The following is a 19151-nucleotide window of genomic DNA, read 5'->3' as shown; positions in this document are numbered from 1 at the left end:
AGCCAACCGATGGACAGAAGCAGGTGAGGGTGAGGCCAGCTGAGTTATGGGTCTTGGAGTCAGAATGTCTGAGTTCCCTTTTGCTTCCCTGTGGAGTGACCTCCAGCTAGGCCCTTCCCCTCTCTTAACCTCAGCCCTCGGAGGTCTCAGATGAATGTGAGAGCATTTAGGAAATAGCCGTTATAATTAACACTTACCTTTGCACAAATAACCATTAATCTTGCTCACCTGATCTTACGCCAGGCGGCTCTCCATATGCCTCACCTATTTTAGGTCTTTTCCTGACCAGCAGTTGGGAAATGCAGCAAAGGCAGCTGGCTCGGGGCTGGGCCAGTTCTGGGGGGGATCCCGAAGCTTCTAGCATGGAGTCTGGAGAGGACATGCCAGTTGGGGGGTGCCACCTGCCTGGGCTCACGTGGGGAGTGGTGGCCAGGACTGCTCTCAGGAGTACAACCAGGAGCACAGGATCAGGGTTAGTCTCTGTGGAGGCCAGCACATCATCCCAACAAGAGGGGAGAATGCAAGGGAATGATGGGAAGTGACAGTGCGGGGGCGGGGGGGCACCCACCTTCCCCTGGAGGCATCCCCACCTCTGAACGTCCTGTCATTCTTCTTGTCTGTCCTCCCTTTCCAGTCAAGGGGGAGGTTTCATGCCAAGAGGCTGGGGAGGACAAGAACAAATAACACTTTCTGTGAGGTTTTTACCGTAGACAACCTCAGATTTATTCAAGAAAACAGCTCCTCAATAGAATTGGCCAATTAACCACTCAAATGGCTTGAAAATTTATTTAATGTCACTGCCTAATCATTTTATTAAATGTCACTGCTCCAACGGGCAAGAATTTCAGCTTTCTACCTCACTTCTCATGTGTGCTATCCTCCCTTTCTGAAGCAAGGTTTCTTCCCAAAGAGAACTAAAGTCTTAACGCCTCTCCCCTTATATGTGTGTCCCTTATGTTTGCAGAGAATTATGGGATTTCAGCATTGGGCAGGACCCTAGGGATCATCTTACCTCTTAAAATCATTTCACTGATGACCAAAAGGAGGCTCCCAGAGGGAAGTGACTTGCTCCCAAGGGCAACCAACCTGTAAGTGGCAAAGCCTATGTAGTTTTATAGCTGCAAATCACACACGTGATGCAGTGAGGTGTAAATACTACAGGATCTGGAGTAGGTGGACCTGGATCTGCCACCGAAACACATGATTTACTTTTGCAGTTCACGGCTCCATTCCTGGCCTCAGTGTTTTCATCTGTTAAAACAGGAACATAAAATCTGGAAGATGAAGTTCAAGTGTTAAATTTTGTCATCTGTGCTTCATGAGCAGTAACCATCATGCATATATTAAGTGATAACACGCTGGCACTTATTAGCAATACCTGTTAACAACATTAGTGATTTTGTTAATTATAATAATAATTTCCCATCTCTTTCTCCTTCTCTTCTGGCTTCTAACGATAGCTTAGCTTGACTGTACCCTCAACTCCTCCAGTAGGTGACCTCTCCTCTAAATGATTTTTTTAAAAGATTTAATTTATTTATTCATGAGAGATGCAGAGAGAGAGCCAGTGACATAGGCAGAGGGAGAAGCAGGCTCCCTGCAGGGAGCCTGATGCAGAACTCGATCCCAGGACCCGGGATCACGACCTGAGCCAAAGGCAGATGCTCAACCACTGAGCCACCCAGGTGTCCCTAAATGATTTTCAAAGAGGAAACTCTGCTTCAATCTCACTCGCCAAGGTTTAGCAATGTAAGTGGCAGATGCCCCACATCCTAACTGCTCTGGATATTGACACACTCAGCATATATGGAGATTGAGTCCACTGGGAGGACACAACACAGCCCCCATGAGTTCTCAGCCAGGTGACAGTCTCAGAGTGGCGGAGCTATGATTCTCATAAGCTCTCCCACCTTGAAGGCTGCAATGACTACTTCTCAAGTGACTTCGTCTGTACTTGGTTTTTCTCTATTGACAAAACTGTAATCCATTTCATTCACGGCTCAATGAACCTATTTTACTTGTGCCTTTTGTCCAAAGCTAATTTATTATTTGTGTAGGTGTAAAACTCTGTCTTAACTATAGTGTAAGTAAATGGAATTATTTGGCTTTCACAAGTAAATTTATAATTTTTTCCTCAAGGAGCTAGCTCAGTCATGACTTTAATACACTCACATGTAACACAGAGGTTTACTTGTAGAGTCAGCTTCAGCAAGACAGTCCTTGGACGCACCACAGGGAAGGTACGAATTGTTTTAACCTGCTGATTATTAGCCATACCACCAGAAGCCGCGAGAATGTATAGACAAAATTTGCTGGACATTTGCTGTTACCAAATTTCTAGTGCTATTATTTACAGGAATAATTACATAAACAGGAAATGGCCCAAAGCTGTTCCCCTTAGAGCCTGATTTTCGCCCAACTGTCAATGCAGCAATTATTGTATCTTTTATTTTTTAAGGTGAAGGAACACATTCTAGAGGTGTTTTTTTAAAGAAAGTTTTGAAACCAGTTTAAAACTGCTTTTCCTTAAAAGAGTTTTTTTTTTTTTTTTTTTTTTTTAAGTCAAAACATCTTCAGATCCTGAGGAAAAGCAATGCAGCGGAAACCATCTGATTCCAAGGCCAAGTGTATCAGAGAGCAGTCAGCACTGAATTCAGGCATTCTTGCTGCACTCAGCAGACTTGGCTCGGCAATCAAAACCATTTGATTGTAAAGCTGATACTCCTATAACCAGGCAGGTTCCAGAACATTGTGAGCTCTGAAAAAGCATAATTATAAACAAAGAATGACAAGAAGCACACATTGACTTAAAATATCTCATTTCTTTCAAAGAGCACACAGCTTTTCACACCTGTCCTTAGAAAACTCTTGATTGGTAGGTGTGCTAGCATAGGGCACAAGTTCAGGGGCCGGGCCAAGGCCACTGGCTCACCGTGATCCCTCTATAGAATGAACGGGATTGCTTCATTCCGTATATCTGAGGATTGACTATGTATGAGGGCTGGAATACAAACATCTCACCTCTGACCTGGAGGGATCTGTAATCTAGACAGGGCGGTGTGGAGGTGAGCACATCACTTCTCATTGGCAAACTGCCATGCCATCTTTTTCACATGCTGAGAACAACAGCTAGTCTTCCTCGGGGAGTGTGGAAACCCTTCACCAGATCAGGCTGTGTGCAGAATGCGAGAGGGATATCACCATCTTTTATGTTGTCTGTATTATTTTTCTGTTGCTGTGGAATGAATTACCACAAACTTCGTGGCAGCGAACAATACAAATTTCCAATCTTGTGGTTTCTGTAGGTTAGGAATCCGGGTATGGGTTAGCTGGGTTCTCTGCTCAAGGTTTCACCAGACTGAAATCAAGGTGTCAATCAGGGAGGCAGTTCTTACCTGGGGCTCAACAGTATCTTCCAGGCTCATTGGCTGTTCGTAGAATTTGTTTTCTTTAAGCTTGTCTCTCTACACTTGACTTTCTTTTCGGCGGGGGTGGGGGTGGGGGTAGGGTGTCTCGTTCTCCTGATTAGGTCAGGCCCACCAAGGATATTTTTTCCTTTTAAAGAACTTGGAGTTAACTGATCAGTAACCTGATCCTGGGAGTAGTATCCCACCATATTCACAGGTCTTGCCCACACTCAAAAGGAGATTAGGCAACGCATGCACAGAAGGGCATGGGAGTCTTGGGGGCTGTTTTAACATCCTGCCTTCTGCAGTGTTCTCTCTTGGTTCATTTCTACTTTACTCTGTTTGCTGCCTTGGCCTGTGGCATTAAGTAGCCCCAGTCTTCTTCTTCTTTTTTTTTTTTTTTTTAAGATTTTATTTATTTATGAGAGACACACACACACACAGAGAGAGAGAGAGAGAGAGAGAGAGAGGCAGAGACACAGGCAGAGGGAGAAGCAGGCTCCATGCAGGGAGCCTGACGTGGGACTTGGTCCCGGGTCTCCAGGGTCAGGCCCTGGGCTGAAGGCGGTGCTAAACCGCTGAGCCACCCGGGCTGCCCAGCCCCAGTCTTCATAATGAACCTACCCCTTCCCCTCCATCACCAAAAACAGAACAGTATTCTATAAGAGGAATTAGTCACCAACAGAGTTTCAGATAATGCAGCCCTTGCTTTTGTATTATCAACACTTAACATAGTATCTGGCACTTAGGACTAAGTTCCCAATTTATGTTTCCCAATAAATGAATGTGTGAATGATTAAATGAGAAACATTTTGGGCATCCTCATCAGATTACATCCTATAAAAAATTCCTAAACCTCATGTGCAGGACTGACTCCTTTATATCACTTTCCCCCTGATTTAGGAGCAATACATGCTTATTATAAAACTCTTGGGGAGGGCAGCCCGGTGGCTCAGCGGTTTAGCGCCACCTTCAGCTCAGGGCGTGATCCCGGAGACCCGGGATCAAATGCCACATTAGGCTCCCTGCATGGAGCCTGCTTCTCCCTCTGCCTGTCTCTGCCTCTCTCTCTCTCTGTGTCTATCATGAATAAATAAATAAAATCTTAAAAAAAAAAACTCTTGGGGACTTTTCTTCCTCCTATGATTCTGTTTTTTTATATTTAACTTTTTAATCCATCTGGAACTAATTTCCCAACATGATGTTTAAAATATTCCATCCCCCACCCAATTAGGCTGTAATGCTTTTATATGTGTGTGTACATTCTAAGTTCTTGTTTATAATAAGCTCTCTTTTTGAGCTAATTGTTCTATATCATTGATCTGCCCATTTAATTTGTGTGCCAGTATTACCTATTTTAATGATCAGAATGTTATAATATGTTCTAAGACCCAGTAGGGCAAGTGTCACTGAATTATCCCTTTGGACCTCTTTCTCAACCAGGTCATGAATCTAAGGTCTGTCTTGCAGCTGCTCCAGCAATTTAGGTAGCCCAGCCTTATTTGGTAAGGTCTGGACATAGAGCCAGATCTAAGTTCATATTCAACCTCTGTGTCTTCCTAGCTCAACTCCAGCTCACTGTCCCAGTGAGCAGCAAACCTATAATAATAGCACCCATGTAACAAATTTACTGTGAGAATTAACTGGGACAGCTTCTAAGAATCACCCAGCACATGGTAGGTGGTCAGTGCCTCCTGGCTGGAGTGGAGGAGTGATTCTGAAGGTGCAGATGCTCATGCTCTGTCCCTTCATCCTTATGAGCAGGGACCTGTTTGAAAGTACAAATACTGAGCCTGGGGTCTTCAGGCTCAGGCCAGCCTTTGGGCTGGGAGTATCCAGGATTAATACTTGGCCCCACCTCCGGGCAGCTTCTTCAGGACTCATACTGGTCCAAGGGAAGTCTGGTGGTTTTGTTGAGCTGGAGCCATTTCAGAGCACACAGGGGGCTCTAGAAGGAGGTGTGACTCAAACTCTGAAGCCCACTTGGCCTGCCCGTACAGGACCCTGGAAGTGCCAGAGAATTAATACCCCTTGATTCCTCTGCAGGTAGCCTATCTTTGGTTTTGGCAGCCAGAGAAAGTCCTCAAAGCCACAAGTGACAGGCACTGGGGGTTGGAAGTCATTCTAGCACATTTTAGCACTGCAATGGTGCTGGTGAGGGCAGATAGGTGAGACGCTGACAGCACCTGCAGTTAAAGATCAAAGGAGTGAATGCAATTCACTCCCCCCAGAGTATTGAATGAGACCCCTATATCTGCCTAAAGATTTATATATAGATGGCTAGTTCTTCTTAGGCACAGTACAGACACACTGGGAATCAAAGGCCTGTGAGGAGTCACAAGGCAGCCAAGAATTTTGCAGGCCAGAATCTTCTTTCTTGGCACCTTCCCCTCTACTCTGAGAATATGGGATATACTCATTCACTCCTTCAAGAAGGGTCTCAGGAGCTAGGATAGAAGGCCACACAGTCCTGCCATCAGGGAGCTTCCAGGTGGCACGCAGAGACAGAACTACCAGGATCGTGCATACACGGGTCTGCTCTCTGATGATGGCCACAGGTGATCTGACTTCCCATTCTTTTTTTTTAAGATTTTATTTATTTGTTCATGATAGACACACACACAGAGAGAGGCAGAGACATAGGCAGAGAGAGAAGCAGGCTCCATGCAGGGAGCCCAATTGGGACTCGATCCCATGTCTCCAGGATCATGCCCTGGGCCAAAGGCAGGCGCCCAACCGCTGAGCCACACGGGGCGTCCCTGACTTCCCATTCTAACTCCATTCCTGCCTGACCGTCTGTAAAAGAAGGGATCAGATATTGGAAGCTGGAAGGATTCTTAGATAGGACGTAGTCAAGCCTCTTTGTTTCATAAGAGAAAACGAAACCCGGAGAAGGGATGTGATTTGCTCGAGTTTGCCCAGCTTCATGGCAGCGATGGGACCTCACTACTTCTAGGCCCCACAATCTGCCACCTGAGAAGTGGGGTCAGGTTCCCCTTCCCTCAGGCTTCTAGAGGCAGTGCTCACCTCCGTGGGGCTATTACTGGTGGATACAGAGTGAACACTTTGGGCGAGGAAGACAGAAGCAGCAGATGGCACGGAGTCCCCATAGGAGAGAGGTAGAAGCAATCTACCCTAAAGGTTGGTCAGATGACCAGAGTTCAAAATTCTGGTTTCTTCACCTAAAAGCTGCATGAACTTCAGCAACTCTTCTTCCTCTTCCTAAACCCCACCTTCACATCTGTAAAATGATGACAGTGGTGTTTCCTCTAGGATTGTTTTAAGAACGGAAGGGAATGCACATCAAGCGCCCTGCTGGGTGCCTCGCGCCGGGGCGCTGTCCGCATCAGCACCTCCGGGAGCGCGCCCTGGCCACCCATGTCGGAGGCGCACGGGCCGCGGGGTCGAGACCAGGGCGTCCCACTGACACGTGCCTGTTGGACTTTTCTCGTTCCAGGAGCCCTGGAGGAGAGGCACAGAGGCGGAGAGCGTGGCGAGAGAATGAAGACACCAACCGGCCGGGAGAAGCATGAGGTGGCAGTGCGGCACTCGGTTTAGAGGGCTCGGGCGGGCGGCGGCCCCATGGGCAACCCTGCTGGCGCTCGGCCTCCCGGGCTGGGTGCTGGCGGTCTCGGCCACGGCCGCCGCGGCGCCCCCCGAGCAGCATGCCCCCCCCGCCGGCCAGCCGCCCCTGGACTGGCTGCTCACCGACCGCGGCCCCTTCCACCGCGCCCAGGAGTACGCTGACTTCATGGAGCGCTACCGGCAGGGTTTCACCACCAGGTACAGGATCTACAGGTGAGCGCAGCGGGGGGCTTCCCTGGGGTGGAGGGCCCAGCCCGCTCCCAGGGCGCCCAGGCCCAACCAGAAGAGAACAGGTGGGGCAGCGGCCCGGCAGGGATAACCAGCCTACCGTGTTGGTTTAAAAAAGAGAGAGAGAGAGAGAGAGAGAAAATACATACAAGCTGGAAAACCTGCTGATGCCTCCTGGGGAACTTAGCAAAAGGGTTTCTATTTATAGGTTGTGCTGCTTATAAATTGAGGACAAATCAGGCGGCTTGGAGTCAGCGTGTGGCCTGCGCTGCTGCAGGAGGTCAGAGTCAAACGCTGGGGCCGGGTTTTAACTAATGGGTTTAGATACTTTTATGAGTTGTAATTACCTAGACATGCAAATGAAGGAAGGGCAGCTCCAGCTCCTGCTGAATGGTGGTCTGGGGAGACCTTTCCGGTCAGGGGCACGCCTGCACTGTCCCTCATCCCCACCACCGCCTCCACTGACCTTGCCCATGGCAAAGGGCTGTACCTTCTTGGCCCTTTAGACCTATCCTTGGGAGCATCAGAGCTGAAAGTCAGACATGAGACTGGCCAGGGCCATCTGATGAGGGATGAACCAGGAACATATTCCAGGCTGCTGGGCCAGTACTTCAAAAGGAGAGGGTTTCTCGAAATCCTCACCTCCAGTGACCCAGTGAGCCTCAGGGCTCCCAGGAGTGCATCTCTGAATAAAAACTTCCCCTTCATCCCTCTGCCCACTCGCCCTGTTGTCATGGCTCTTTTGTCCTCTTCACCTTGCCCGTGGTCTTCAGACAACCCTGGGAGCTTTGCTGAAATTTTTTCCTTTTATCAAAGACATTTATTTTCCAATTACAAATGAGTTTCTAATGCAACAAAAAGAGAGAAAATACAAAAAAAAAAAAAGGCACAAAAAGAAACAAAACCAGAAAAATCACCTGTTCCTTTAGCAACTAGAGGTTGATACTGTTTACCTTCTGGCACATGCATTTCTAGTCATATGAGCATACTAGTTTGTGGCCCTCTTGCTGGATCTAGCACTTTACATGCCTTATACACATTGGCTCATTTAATACTTACAACAAGCCTATGTTGGAAGAACAATTATTATTCTCTTTTTACAGATGAGTTCAATGACATCCAGAGAAGTTAAGTAAATTGCCAAAGCCCACACAGCTATTAAAGGGTGGAGGAAGGATTAGCTTCCAAGTAGTTCTTCCAAGTAGTTCTGAGTTCTTAAAATATATTTGGAGACGTTTTGTTGTTGTTTCTGAGAGCTTTTTTTTTTTAAACTTCTGCAATAACCATGCAGTCTATTTAGGCTATTATAGGGTATCAGAAATAAGGTCTTAGGGTATTCATCACTAGAAGACCCCCTAATGGGAAGAGAAGCCATTTACAGGCTGTTCTCCTGGTACATGATTCCCACACACGGATGCAGATAAAGGACAAGATGAGATATTTGAGAGTCTGGCACACTTCATGGGTGCAGACATATATAGGGATAAAGTCCTGCTCTCAGGAGCAACTGCCCAGTTCTCCTTTCAAACCATTTCTCTTCTGCTGTGCTTGAATCCAGTCTGGTCTTGGAAGAGATTGCAGTTCGCACCCTGCTTCAGGGGCTCTAGTCTTTGCCATCCTCTAAAGACTACAGAAGAAATTCTCTTGGGCCACTGAGGCAGCATGCAGGCAACCCAGGCTGGGAGAGTCAGAGTTAGCTCAATTGAAGCTAAGTGAGCAGAAGAGATTGACTCGACTTTCAGTAAATATATAAGAAACTGGACCTGTACCCCCCCACACACACAAATTTCTTATAAGGTAAATTCAAAATGATGCTTCTCTTTATTAAACAATTTCTTTTCCCATCGTGAGAGAGAGAGAGACAGAGAGAGAAAAAGAGAGAAAATCCAACCTAGCATATATTTAAGCTGCAAATCCCTCTGGTCCAGGAAAACCAGATTTAATTTACCTTAGACCTTTTCAGTTCATCCCAATCTTTGAGAAGCATGATCATCACCAAATATATACGTATATATTTTAAGTATATTGGAACTAAAATGTCAGGCCCGGGATCCCAACGCCGCCATCCACTCAAAGGTCTATAGAAACTAAAGGGAATAAATCATCACTTTTCTTCTCCCTCAATAGATTTTTCTCCTTATGGAGACCCAGCCCTAAGCCTGGCAGCCACTGAATGCCTGGGCGGCAGCTCAGAGCTGGCCCATGGGGAGTGTCTGTAATCACTTCTGCACCATCAACTGTTCTATCAGTTGGTAATGGTTTTCTGATCATTTAATGTGACAAGCTCTTACACTGTGCCATTCTGTTTCTCTGGGGTCAGTTATTGCACATGAACCTGTACTTGGGGAAACAGTAACCAGTCATTCTGACAGGAATGCAGCGTTCTGATGTGTGACCCTTTGGTGGAGCAAAGAGAGAGTGGTCACACACGGCTGCTCCAGGAGCATTCTGGGAGTTTTGCCTTTAGTTATTAAGCAAAATGGTGGGCCCATGGATATTGATGTAGGGCTCTATATTACCCCTGTGGGAATTCATTTATATCCCATCCTCTTCTGTCTCTAGTGGCAATTCTCTCTGGCAACTTCAAGACCTTGCTTGCTCAGATGAAAGTGGTCACAGACAACTGGTAAAATATACATTGAAGGTCATCCCCAATGACCAGAGGGCATTTGTTCTGGAAGGCCACAGGGAGGAAAAGCTTACAGAGAACATCAACTCTGGATTTCAGACAGCATTTGTCTTTCACTTGTTCCTTTAAGAGAGCTTTCTGAACATAGAAATCAGATGGTATCCACATGTGCCTTCCATAGAGGAAAAAAGGTGAACTGTGGTGAGGGAAGATTAAGATATCCCAGTGGGTCTAGAATATGTGGTGCAGAAGCACATGAAGGTCTCTCACAGAGGAGGAGAGGGGCTCTCCTCTTCTTGTGTGTGAACAGGTCATAACTAGCATATAGCAAGGTTCTAAGGTTAAGCTCTGAATCCCACCTATCAGAATGTGCTCTTACTTTGGGAAGATGATTGGTTGTTCTAGAATAGCTTTGGCCTCCAACTGCGGGCCCCTGGAGATTGCTGCTCTGTTAATGTCCATGTCAAGTTTGTGCTGAAACTTCAGTGTGCTTTAGAGTGAAGCTTCTGGAGCCTAATGACCTGAATTCTAATCCTGGAGCTGCAGCTTACTAGCTGTATATTGTTGGGCAAATTACTTAATTGCTGTGTTCTCCAATGCCCTTGTTTGTAAAATCATGAAAATAATAATCGCATACCTAATGGATTGATGTGAAAATTAAATTAGTGAATTGATGTTAAGCACAGTGTTTAATAAATAATAACTATTATTGGATTGTCCTCAACAAATATTAGCCAATGAAAGAGTGGTATTGAGATGAGAACCATGGGTGCTACCTTTGTGATAATGTCCGCTGAGGGCTTCACATCGACAGACTACATGGCAAGGAGAAAAAAAAAATCATTCTTTTGCTTTCCTTTTCAAAGCACCTTTACCCCTCAATCTGTCTCTCTTTGGGAGATAAAGCTAACCAAAGGATAAATGAATTCTCTCTGGCACACACTTACTGGTCACTATAGGTAAAAATCTTTCTCCTAAATTTAAGGATTGCTAACTGAGCAAACCTTCTTTGGACATACTTCAGAAGCCAGTCATTGCCTGCTTCCTGTCTTTGGGGATGAAATGAACAATCTCAGGATGGCATTGTTGTGAGAAGAAAGACAACATGCATTCTTGTTAAGCCTTCCTAAATAACAGGATGGGCTTGACTATCTTACTCAACTTCGGGCGAGTTTTTAAATCCCATTAACCCATCTCTCACCATGTCCTCAAGCCCTGGTGACCAAGATCTGAACAATCAGCCCACTTCTCAGACTTTGTCTCTTAACAGCCTAGTTGTAAGAGCTATAAGAACAGAGATCTTGTCTCTGATTCCATTTGTGACCTCAATGCCCTCTCCCTTGTTTGACTCCATAGCCCACACCAGGACAGACACTTAAGTGCTCACCTCTCACAGCAGTGCCGTGAGACAGGTGGGGGCTCTTAAGATCCAAGGCAATGAGATTGACTTGGTCAAGGTCGGAGAGGTAGCCACTCACAGCCAGAAATAGCACTCCGGGCTCCTGACTTCAGGTCTCCTGCTCATTACTCTAGACCATGCCACTTCCCTCTGACTGGTAAGTGCATCTTCATCATACCACGCAACCTAATCAGGCACCTAAATTGAACTGATGCAAATGTAAATATGGTTTCTCGAAACACTCTAGCGGTAATGTTCCATTCTCTCCTTGCTACAAATCAAAGTAATGAGCAGTCTGTTTTTTTTATTTCTTTTTGTATTAAAGCTTTAATAGAGAGATAATCATGGTATTGGAAAAAATCCAAGCCACTATGATGAAACGCTTGAAACTCGGAAAGAATAAATTAAAATTAAGAGAGAAAAGTTAGAAATCATACAGAACAATGAGCATAATATGGTGGTTAGGAGAAAAGCAAAGCTAGGTATAATTTCAAATTATTACCCCCATTTCTATCTGCTTCTTTTTTAGAAAGGAAGGGTCTGGGGATACATTAGAAGCCTTTTGGGAGGAAAACAAACCAAAAGAGAAATTAAATAGGTATCTTCCTTGACAAAAAAGGATATTATATTTTGATCATATTTTGGGAAAATTTTGAGAACCAAAGTAGGACAAAACTGAAAAACAAGGGGCTGGAGTGATACCCAAAAGTATGTAGATTGAGGCAGCAATGTGTTTGAGCAAGTGCATCTGGAAACATCCAATAGGGCGAGCAGGTATAGAGTCCGGTGATGTGGTGAATGAGGGCAGTTAGGCCAAAAGGACCTTTCAGTAGGCCCCAGGCAATAACCCTCTGAAAAAACAGTCTTTGTGCAGTTCATCAAGATTGGGTAATAGCTCACATTTGAGCTAAGCAAGAAATGGGAACAACCAAATATTAATATTTGACCCATACTACTCCAAGTGTGGTTGTGCATCAGTGGCATCGGTGTTCCTTGAGAGCTCTTAATCATTACCGGACCCAGTGCCTCACCCCAGACCTACAGAGCATTTTAACAAGAGCCCCAGATGAACGGTGGGACACGAAAGCTTGAGAAGTACTCTACTCGATTACCCTATGTGTTGGGAGGTAGAGAGGAGAGCAGGATTGGCCAGGGAGGAGAAAGATGGAAGGAAGGCATCCCCCAGGATGCATCTGAGATCATGGGAATATTTACAGGAGATGTTACAAATGAAATTAGAATAGTCGTCAAGGGAGGTGAAATTCAGGAGTTACTAGCATCAAGGCACATGAACTCATAAGGATAGATCCAGCAGCTGGGAGAAAAGTTTAAAAGCAGAAAAGGCTGGAGGGCCTAGAACCAGCCTGTGGGTGCCTCCGGGGAGATAGGGAGGTGAGGAATCGAAGAGCAGCTGTGGAAGCAATCACACAGGAGGAGCTCCAGAGCTGATTTAGCATCCGGACCACGTCTCACGGACTAACAAATACTGATTTGGATAAACAGTGAACCCTGGGAGAGGCACCATCTCCAATTAAGAGATCACAATCCACATAAATAAACGACAACCAAAGGCAACCTGAGTCTGCCTGGGTAAATCCCAGTGATTTCCTAGGCGTGCAGTACAGCAACTGAGGTCGAGGAAGGGTGTGTTATCACGCAGCTGCAGGGCACCACAGCAGGGGCTGTGGTTCTCAGGGGGGGTGGGACAGGCAGGAGGAAGATGAGCTCTTCTGGAGAAATGGCCTCACCCAAGTGAATTGGTTGATCTCTGAACTTCTCACTGGATCTGTATTTCGACAACAAGGGAGTTTGTCGGGCTAGAAGGGGAAAATGAATGGTGTAAAAAAAAAAAGAAATTAGAGCAAAATTAGAGGCAAGGTGGCAATGATGAGGCTGCAGTTCTGGTCACAGGCAGTATTTCTCTGTCCACAGGTGAGAAGGTAGGAGAGGGACAGAACAACATGTTGAGAATTTAATCAAGAGTTTGGTGCTAGTTAAATGCACAGCACCTCTGACATATAATATCTAATCTAGGCTATGGGCCCAGCATAAGATCTTCACCCAAAGAATTTCATTTTAGAAATGTCTGGAAGGCCCTTGAATGGTGCCTTGCCTAGTCTCATCCTTATGTAGAATCCTATCTCCATCTCTGACATAGAAACACACAATGCAACAGACCCCTATGAAGCTTCCCATTGTGTAAAAATAACTGAATGAGAAACTGTTCTGCTCTCTTAGAACAAGAAGAAATAACACATAAACAAACAACTGCAGTGTAAGAGCATAAACAGAGCAATATTCATTCAGCTAGCTTTTTTTTTTTTTAAAGGTTTTATTTATTTATTCCTGAGAGGCACAGAGAGGCAGAAACATAGGCAAAGGGAGAAGCAGGCTCCCTGCGGGGAGCCCAATGAGGGACTCAATCCCAGAACTGCAGGATCATGACCTGAGCCAAAGGCAGACACTCAACCACTGAGCCACCCAGGTGTCCCATTCAACCAGCATTTTTGAGGGCCAACTCTTTGGTTATGCTTCTACATGAGTCTGATAAAAGCCAGGAACAAGGAAGTCACAGTTCTTGACCTGATGGAACTTGCAGATAAATACATTTGGAGATCTCTGTACAGAAAGGTCAAGGAAGGCTGGAATCAAAGGGGAAGAATAGATGAGACCCTGATGGATGAGTAGAAAGTGTCCAGTTGGAGATCTGGGGAATGGTGTGGTAGCCACAGGGATGGGAGCACACTGAGCAGCCTACCCCATGTGTTTAATGTAAATGTCAAGAAACACATGACCCAGGGGATCCCTGGGTGGCTCAGTGGTTTAGCGCCTGCCTTCAGCCCAGGGCATGTTCGTGGAGTCCCAGGATCGAGTCCCACGTCAGGCTCCCTGCGTGGAGCCTGCTTCTCCCTCTGCCTGTGTCTCTGTGCCTCTCTCTCTCTCTCTTTCTCTATGTCTCTCATGAATAAATAAAAATGCATATTTTTTTAAAAAAAATGAAACACATGACCCTGTCCGTCCTTCAGCTGCTCTGTCCCACTGTGTCATTTCTGCTATACCTTGACCCTCCAAAATCCCAAAAGGGCCCCTTAGACACTGCTTTCTGCCAAGGTACAGTCTCAAAACACTCTCACTTGGAGGGGCATGTCATTTTCCTATGTTAACGGTGAGTAGAATGAAGCAAAAATAATTGTGTATCCGGTGAAGGTAGAGCCAAAGGCAATTCCTTCTGTTTCTACCTGAGAAAAATGGGATGTGAACTTTTGGCTGGTGAGAAAATGGTACTCGGTGCTGTAAGGCCCAAGAAAGTCACTGGTTCATCTGAAAATCCAGCACCTTTTATGCTTAAAAAATCAGATACAAGGTAGACTTAGCACACTGTGTATTTGCTCACTTGGTCCTCTTACAGGTATTTGTGGAGTCTCCTTTGTGCATAGCATGATTCTGGGCACTACAGCAAACTACAAAAGAGAGAAAACAGGCTTCTGCAGGTTTCTGGGAGCTCAGCAGTCCAGTTTGAGTGACAGTCCACATACTGGAAAACACATGGGAATGTAGCATCTCAAAGGCCGGGGAGAAGACACTTAGTACATTTGCAGTGAGCGATGGATGGATTTGTCCATGACCCGGATGCCACATCAGAATCAGTTCTCAGGAAGCCAGTCCCAGGTTCCCCCAGGACAAAATGACTCCTGCCAAATTTTCTTATGTCTTTGGGGGCTATATCCAGGTTGTCCACCCTGGCTTAAAATCGGATTACAAAGATGGTCTGTGAAGAGAAAAATGTAAAACTAAAAATGTGCAAGAAATGGGGGGGAAATCTAGGATGACCGAGGGGAGGAAAGCAAGATTAGCTTTGTTTTCAGATGAGATTTAGTAGCAAGATCTTGAGTCGGTCGTGCAGAGAAAAAGAGGATTAATTTTTGCTTCCAGAAATAATTAATTTTATTCATGAATGAATTGCTACTTAGAGCTGTGTACATGGAGAGACGAGTGAGGTAGGCTCCGTCTAGAAACCATCACAACACAGATGCCAGCAGACAGGGACACTGGCTAGTCATGTGGTCTTTTCCTTTTCCTTTTTTTTTTCTCCTCAAGAGAAGAGCTTTTTCTGGGTCAGGGATTCTCATTTTTTTTTCTTTATTCCGCTTCTGCCACATTTATCCCACCTCAGGGCTTCCCACATCTCCCACAAGAAAATTATTTCAGTCCGTGTTGCTTAGAACAGTGAGTGGCACGTGGCGGGGCATTTCTTCATTCAGCACGTACTGATGGAGCACGTGAGTGCACCGGCCACTCCACAAGTGCTGGGGACACAGTGGTGAAGGAGACATGGCCAGGACTCAGGGGCCTCTGCCCTCCAGGATGATTCCCTGGAGCAGGTGGTTGGAGGCGGGGAGGTCTGTGCAGTGGTCCAGGGTGCCACCTGGGGAGTTTGGTCCCCTCGCCTACCATCCATCTCCTCCTCCGGGATGGGAGCAGGTGAGTGCACTCACAAGGTGCTGAGGGCAAGCAGAACACATTTATTACCACCAAGCTCGGCTAGAGGTGAAGGCTTGGACCCGAGTCCCAGACAGGGTTCCTCTCCCCACAATCCATCCCAGACTCAAATCAGAGACAACCGGAGCCTGCTGGTGCCCCTAACTGATTTGCCCGATCCTAAGTGAAGCCTCTAGAGAAGGCATTGCTCGATGCTATGGATGGGCCAGGTAGGTGGCCTCAGGTGGAGCTCCCCAAGGGCTGTGAGGAGGGGGACACTCTCAGAGGGACAGTCTGCTGGAGGGCACGGCGGTTTGAAAGATAAAAACGTTTCATAAGCAGGGATCTCAATGCATCGATCACACAGTATTAAGCATGAACCACAAGACAGATGCCTCTTACCAACCTCCCTGATTTTCCCATGGGATGAAGGAGTAGGGGGCAAAGAAAATAGGTTGTTCTGAGAGGGCAGATACATTGGCCACAATTTCTCTTTAACCCGGGAAAGAAAGCAAAGTATTCCCTCCAATATTAAATATTAGTAATATTAATAAATAATAATAACTCTATATTGAGTGTTCATTACATGCCCCACATTTACTAAGTGATCTATATCATATGTATCACACACACACACACACATACACACACACACTACAATTATCATAATGAGAAACTTACAAGGGAGCTCTCTGTATACATATGACAGATGAAGACACTGAGTTTTAGAGAATGTCATACATCTGGTAAGAGGAAGAGCCAGCCTCAATCCATACAATAGAGGATCTGACTGTTAAGTGCTTATTGAATCAGATACATAATTTGAGCCTGGGATTCTTAACGTTCCCAGAGAGATGGTGCCTCTAGTTGTAGCCACCTGTGCTCTCTGTCCCTCCTGCTCTTCCTTATGGCATTCCAGCAGGTCTTTGGGACTCAGAAGAAGGGCCTCGGGGGCTCAGCAGGCTCATCTCACTCAGAGATCCTGTAGTCCTCTGTTTCCACCAAAGTTCTCCATCTGTGCTTGGGCTCTGGGGAACCCTTAGTGGGAGGAAGCTACAGATGAATCTTCCTGAAACAATTCACCCACAGCAAATTCTGTGTGTGTCGGCTTTACACTGCTGGTATATTTCTGTAAGGGTGCAGTGTAAATTGAATTTCTGTAAATCGAATCCTCTACTAGAGGGACACTTAATGCCATTCCAAAATGCAGTATCTTATTTTTTTGCCTGGCAATGGCTTATAAAAATTCAGTGTTAAGTAAATCTGTAGCTCCTGCCTTTAGGATCAGGTATCTTCTGATTTATAAGCTACACATTTGGAGATGTCTTATGTTTCAAAGGATATTTTCATAAAGCCAGAAAACCCCTTTGGTGATGCAAATAACCTCTGCTTATTAGGATACTTCTTAAATTGCCAGTTCCTTACGTTGACACAAGTGACATATGCTTTGGGTCACTCTCCCTTCCCTTTGCAGTCCACAACACACCATGGGATCAGATGGAGGCTGGGGCTTCGCAGCTAGTTGTGGGATTTGCAGGTATAGGTGGGGGCAGATCAGGGCTGTTAGACCTGGGATGTGGTTTGGGGAAGATGGAGGAGTCTAGCACAGCTACCTCTGCCTGCTGTGTTTTTCCCTCTGTATCTGATTTTTTTTTTTAGCATTTTATTTATTTATTTGAAAGAGAGCATGAGTAGGGGGAGGAAGAGCAGAGGAAGAAGGACAAGCAGACTCTGCACTGAGCACAGAGTCCTACACAGGACTCTACCTCACGACCCTGAGATCATGACCTGTGCTGAAGTCAAGAGTTGGATGCTTATCCCAATACCCACACCTTGCACTTTTTTAATGCTCCCTGGTTGTCCCTAAGCCCAGAAATGTGCCTCTTTTTCCCTCCCCCTACAAAGACCAAACAAACTCTGGTGTCACAATGAGTCAGGGTGGACAAAAAGTCTCACTGGCCAGGTAGATGGCCCCAGTTGGGAGAAAAATGTGATAGCCAGAACCAGCACCACACCAAACCCTTCATTATCAGCCCCAGTGCGTGAGAGAATTCTCATTTCCTTGTTTGCCAGGAGAGCCTGTACCTTACCTGGAGATAGGCTAGTAACGGAGCAGGGACAGGAAGGGAGACTCTTCAGGGAGTGAGTTCTGGATCCGCAGAAGCATGTAAACACCCTCATGAGATGGTCCCTCAACATGGCTGGTTCCCAAGGACCAGGGTAAACTGTACATAGCACAGTAAGCTGGCCTTGGCTTGGCTGTTTCTCTCTATGTTCTAGGCTGTGAGTCTGTAAAGATGGAGAGGAAGGGAGGCTGTGCTCATCCCTGAATGTCAGCCTTGGTCATCTGGGAATTCATGCTCAAATGGAACTTGATAGAAGACATGTGGCTGTTGGGATGCCTGGGTGACACAGTCTGTTGAGCATCTGACTCTTGATTTTGGCTCAGGTTGTGATCTCAGGGTCATGAGAATGAGCCCCATGTTGGGTTCCACACTGAGTGTGCAGTCTGCTTGGGACTTTCTCCCTTTCTTGCTGCCCCTCCCCACTGCACTCTTCCTCAATCTCTAAAATAAATAAATGAATCCTTAAAAAAAAAAGGAAGAAGAAACATGGCCCCAGAGGCAGATAATACATGTTTTGCCTTCTGTTACCACTATGTAGGGCGGTGTCCATGTTAGTGCTTGGAGGTTGGTAAACTAAATCTGGGAACCATGGATTTGGTGATCTGCCTGGGACATAAGGCTGAAGCTGCCAAGGCAGTGACTGGAAGAGGCCCAATGGCGTGGGGTGGCAGGACGGTACCCAGTGATGCTTGGATCTGTGAATTAGAAGGAAACTTGAAAATCACCTGTTTCCTTGCCAGTGTAGACAACCACTCTACAAATCCCCACGGAGGTGGTCAACCAGCCTTAGCTTGAGTGCTTCCAGTCCTGGGTGTTCACTGAGGCCAATTCCCATGCAACAGCCCCAAACACCAGAAAGATCTTTCTGATATAGAATCAGTCTTTCTTCCCATAATTCCACTTACTGGTCCTGACTCTGCTTTCTTGTTTTATTTCCTGACAATAAGTCTAAATGCCTCTTTTCCATGTCAGGTCTCTAGATTCTTGGAGACTTTTATCCTCCCTGATTCTTTGACTTGTTGGCACTGTGTGGCTTCCCTCCAGAAGTTCTTCTCTCTCTCCTTCCCCTCCTCCCATTCTCTCTCAAACTGTCCTTGTTTCTTTTGCCCGACTCTCCCTTTTCATCTTTCTGCATAAGGAAAATTCCAGAAATTTACTTTGTCGTGACATTTTCTTCCAATTCTGGCTCCTAGAGAGCTTGCTGGCTTGCTCATCTTTCAGAGAACTCAAGGCTTCTGTCACGGATCAGTAGTAGTTCAACATTATGGACTTTTCTCGGATCAGGCATTTTCCTGCCT

General features: G+C 46.0%; 1 protein-coding gene across 1 annotated transcript in view; it reads left to right on the top strand.

Moving 5' to 3' along the window:
* BRINP2 (BMP/retinoic acid inducible neural specific 2) overlaps positions 1–19151 on the top strand; it is a 108777-nt gene that overhangs the window by 50858 nt on the left and 38768 nt on the right. Inside the window, exon 2 of the mRNA XM_038542418.1 lies at positions 6865–7205. Coding sequence (XP_038398346.1) covers positions 6937–7205 — 269 coding nt within the window. The 5' untranslated portion in view covers positions 6865–6936. The remainder of the gene's footprint in view (positions 1–6864; positions 7206–19151) is intronic.

This window comes from Canis lupus, chromosome 7 (assembly GCF_011100685.1).
Source record: "Canis lupus familiaris isolate Mischka breed German Shepherd chromosome 7, alternate assembly UU_Cfam_GSD_1.0, whole genome shotgun sequence".
NCBI classification, from domain to species: domain Eukaryota; kingdom Metazoa; phylum Chordata; class Mammalia; order Carnivora; family Canidae; genus Canis; species Canis lupus.
The sequence above is the reverse complement of the archived record's forward strand: the minus strand, read 5'-3'. Positions and strand labels throughout refer to the sequence as shown.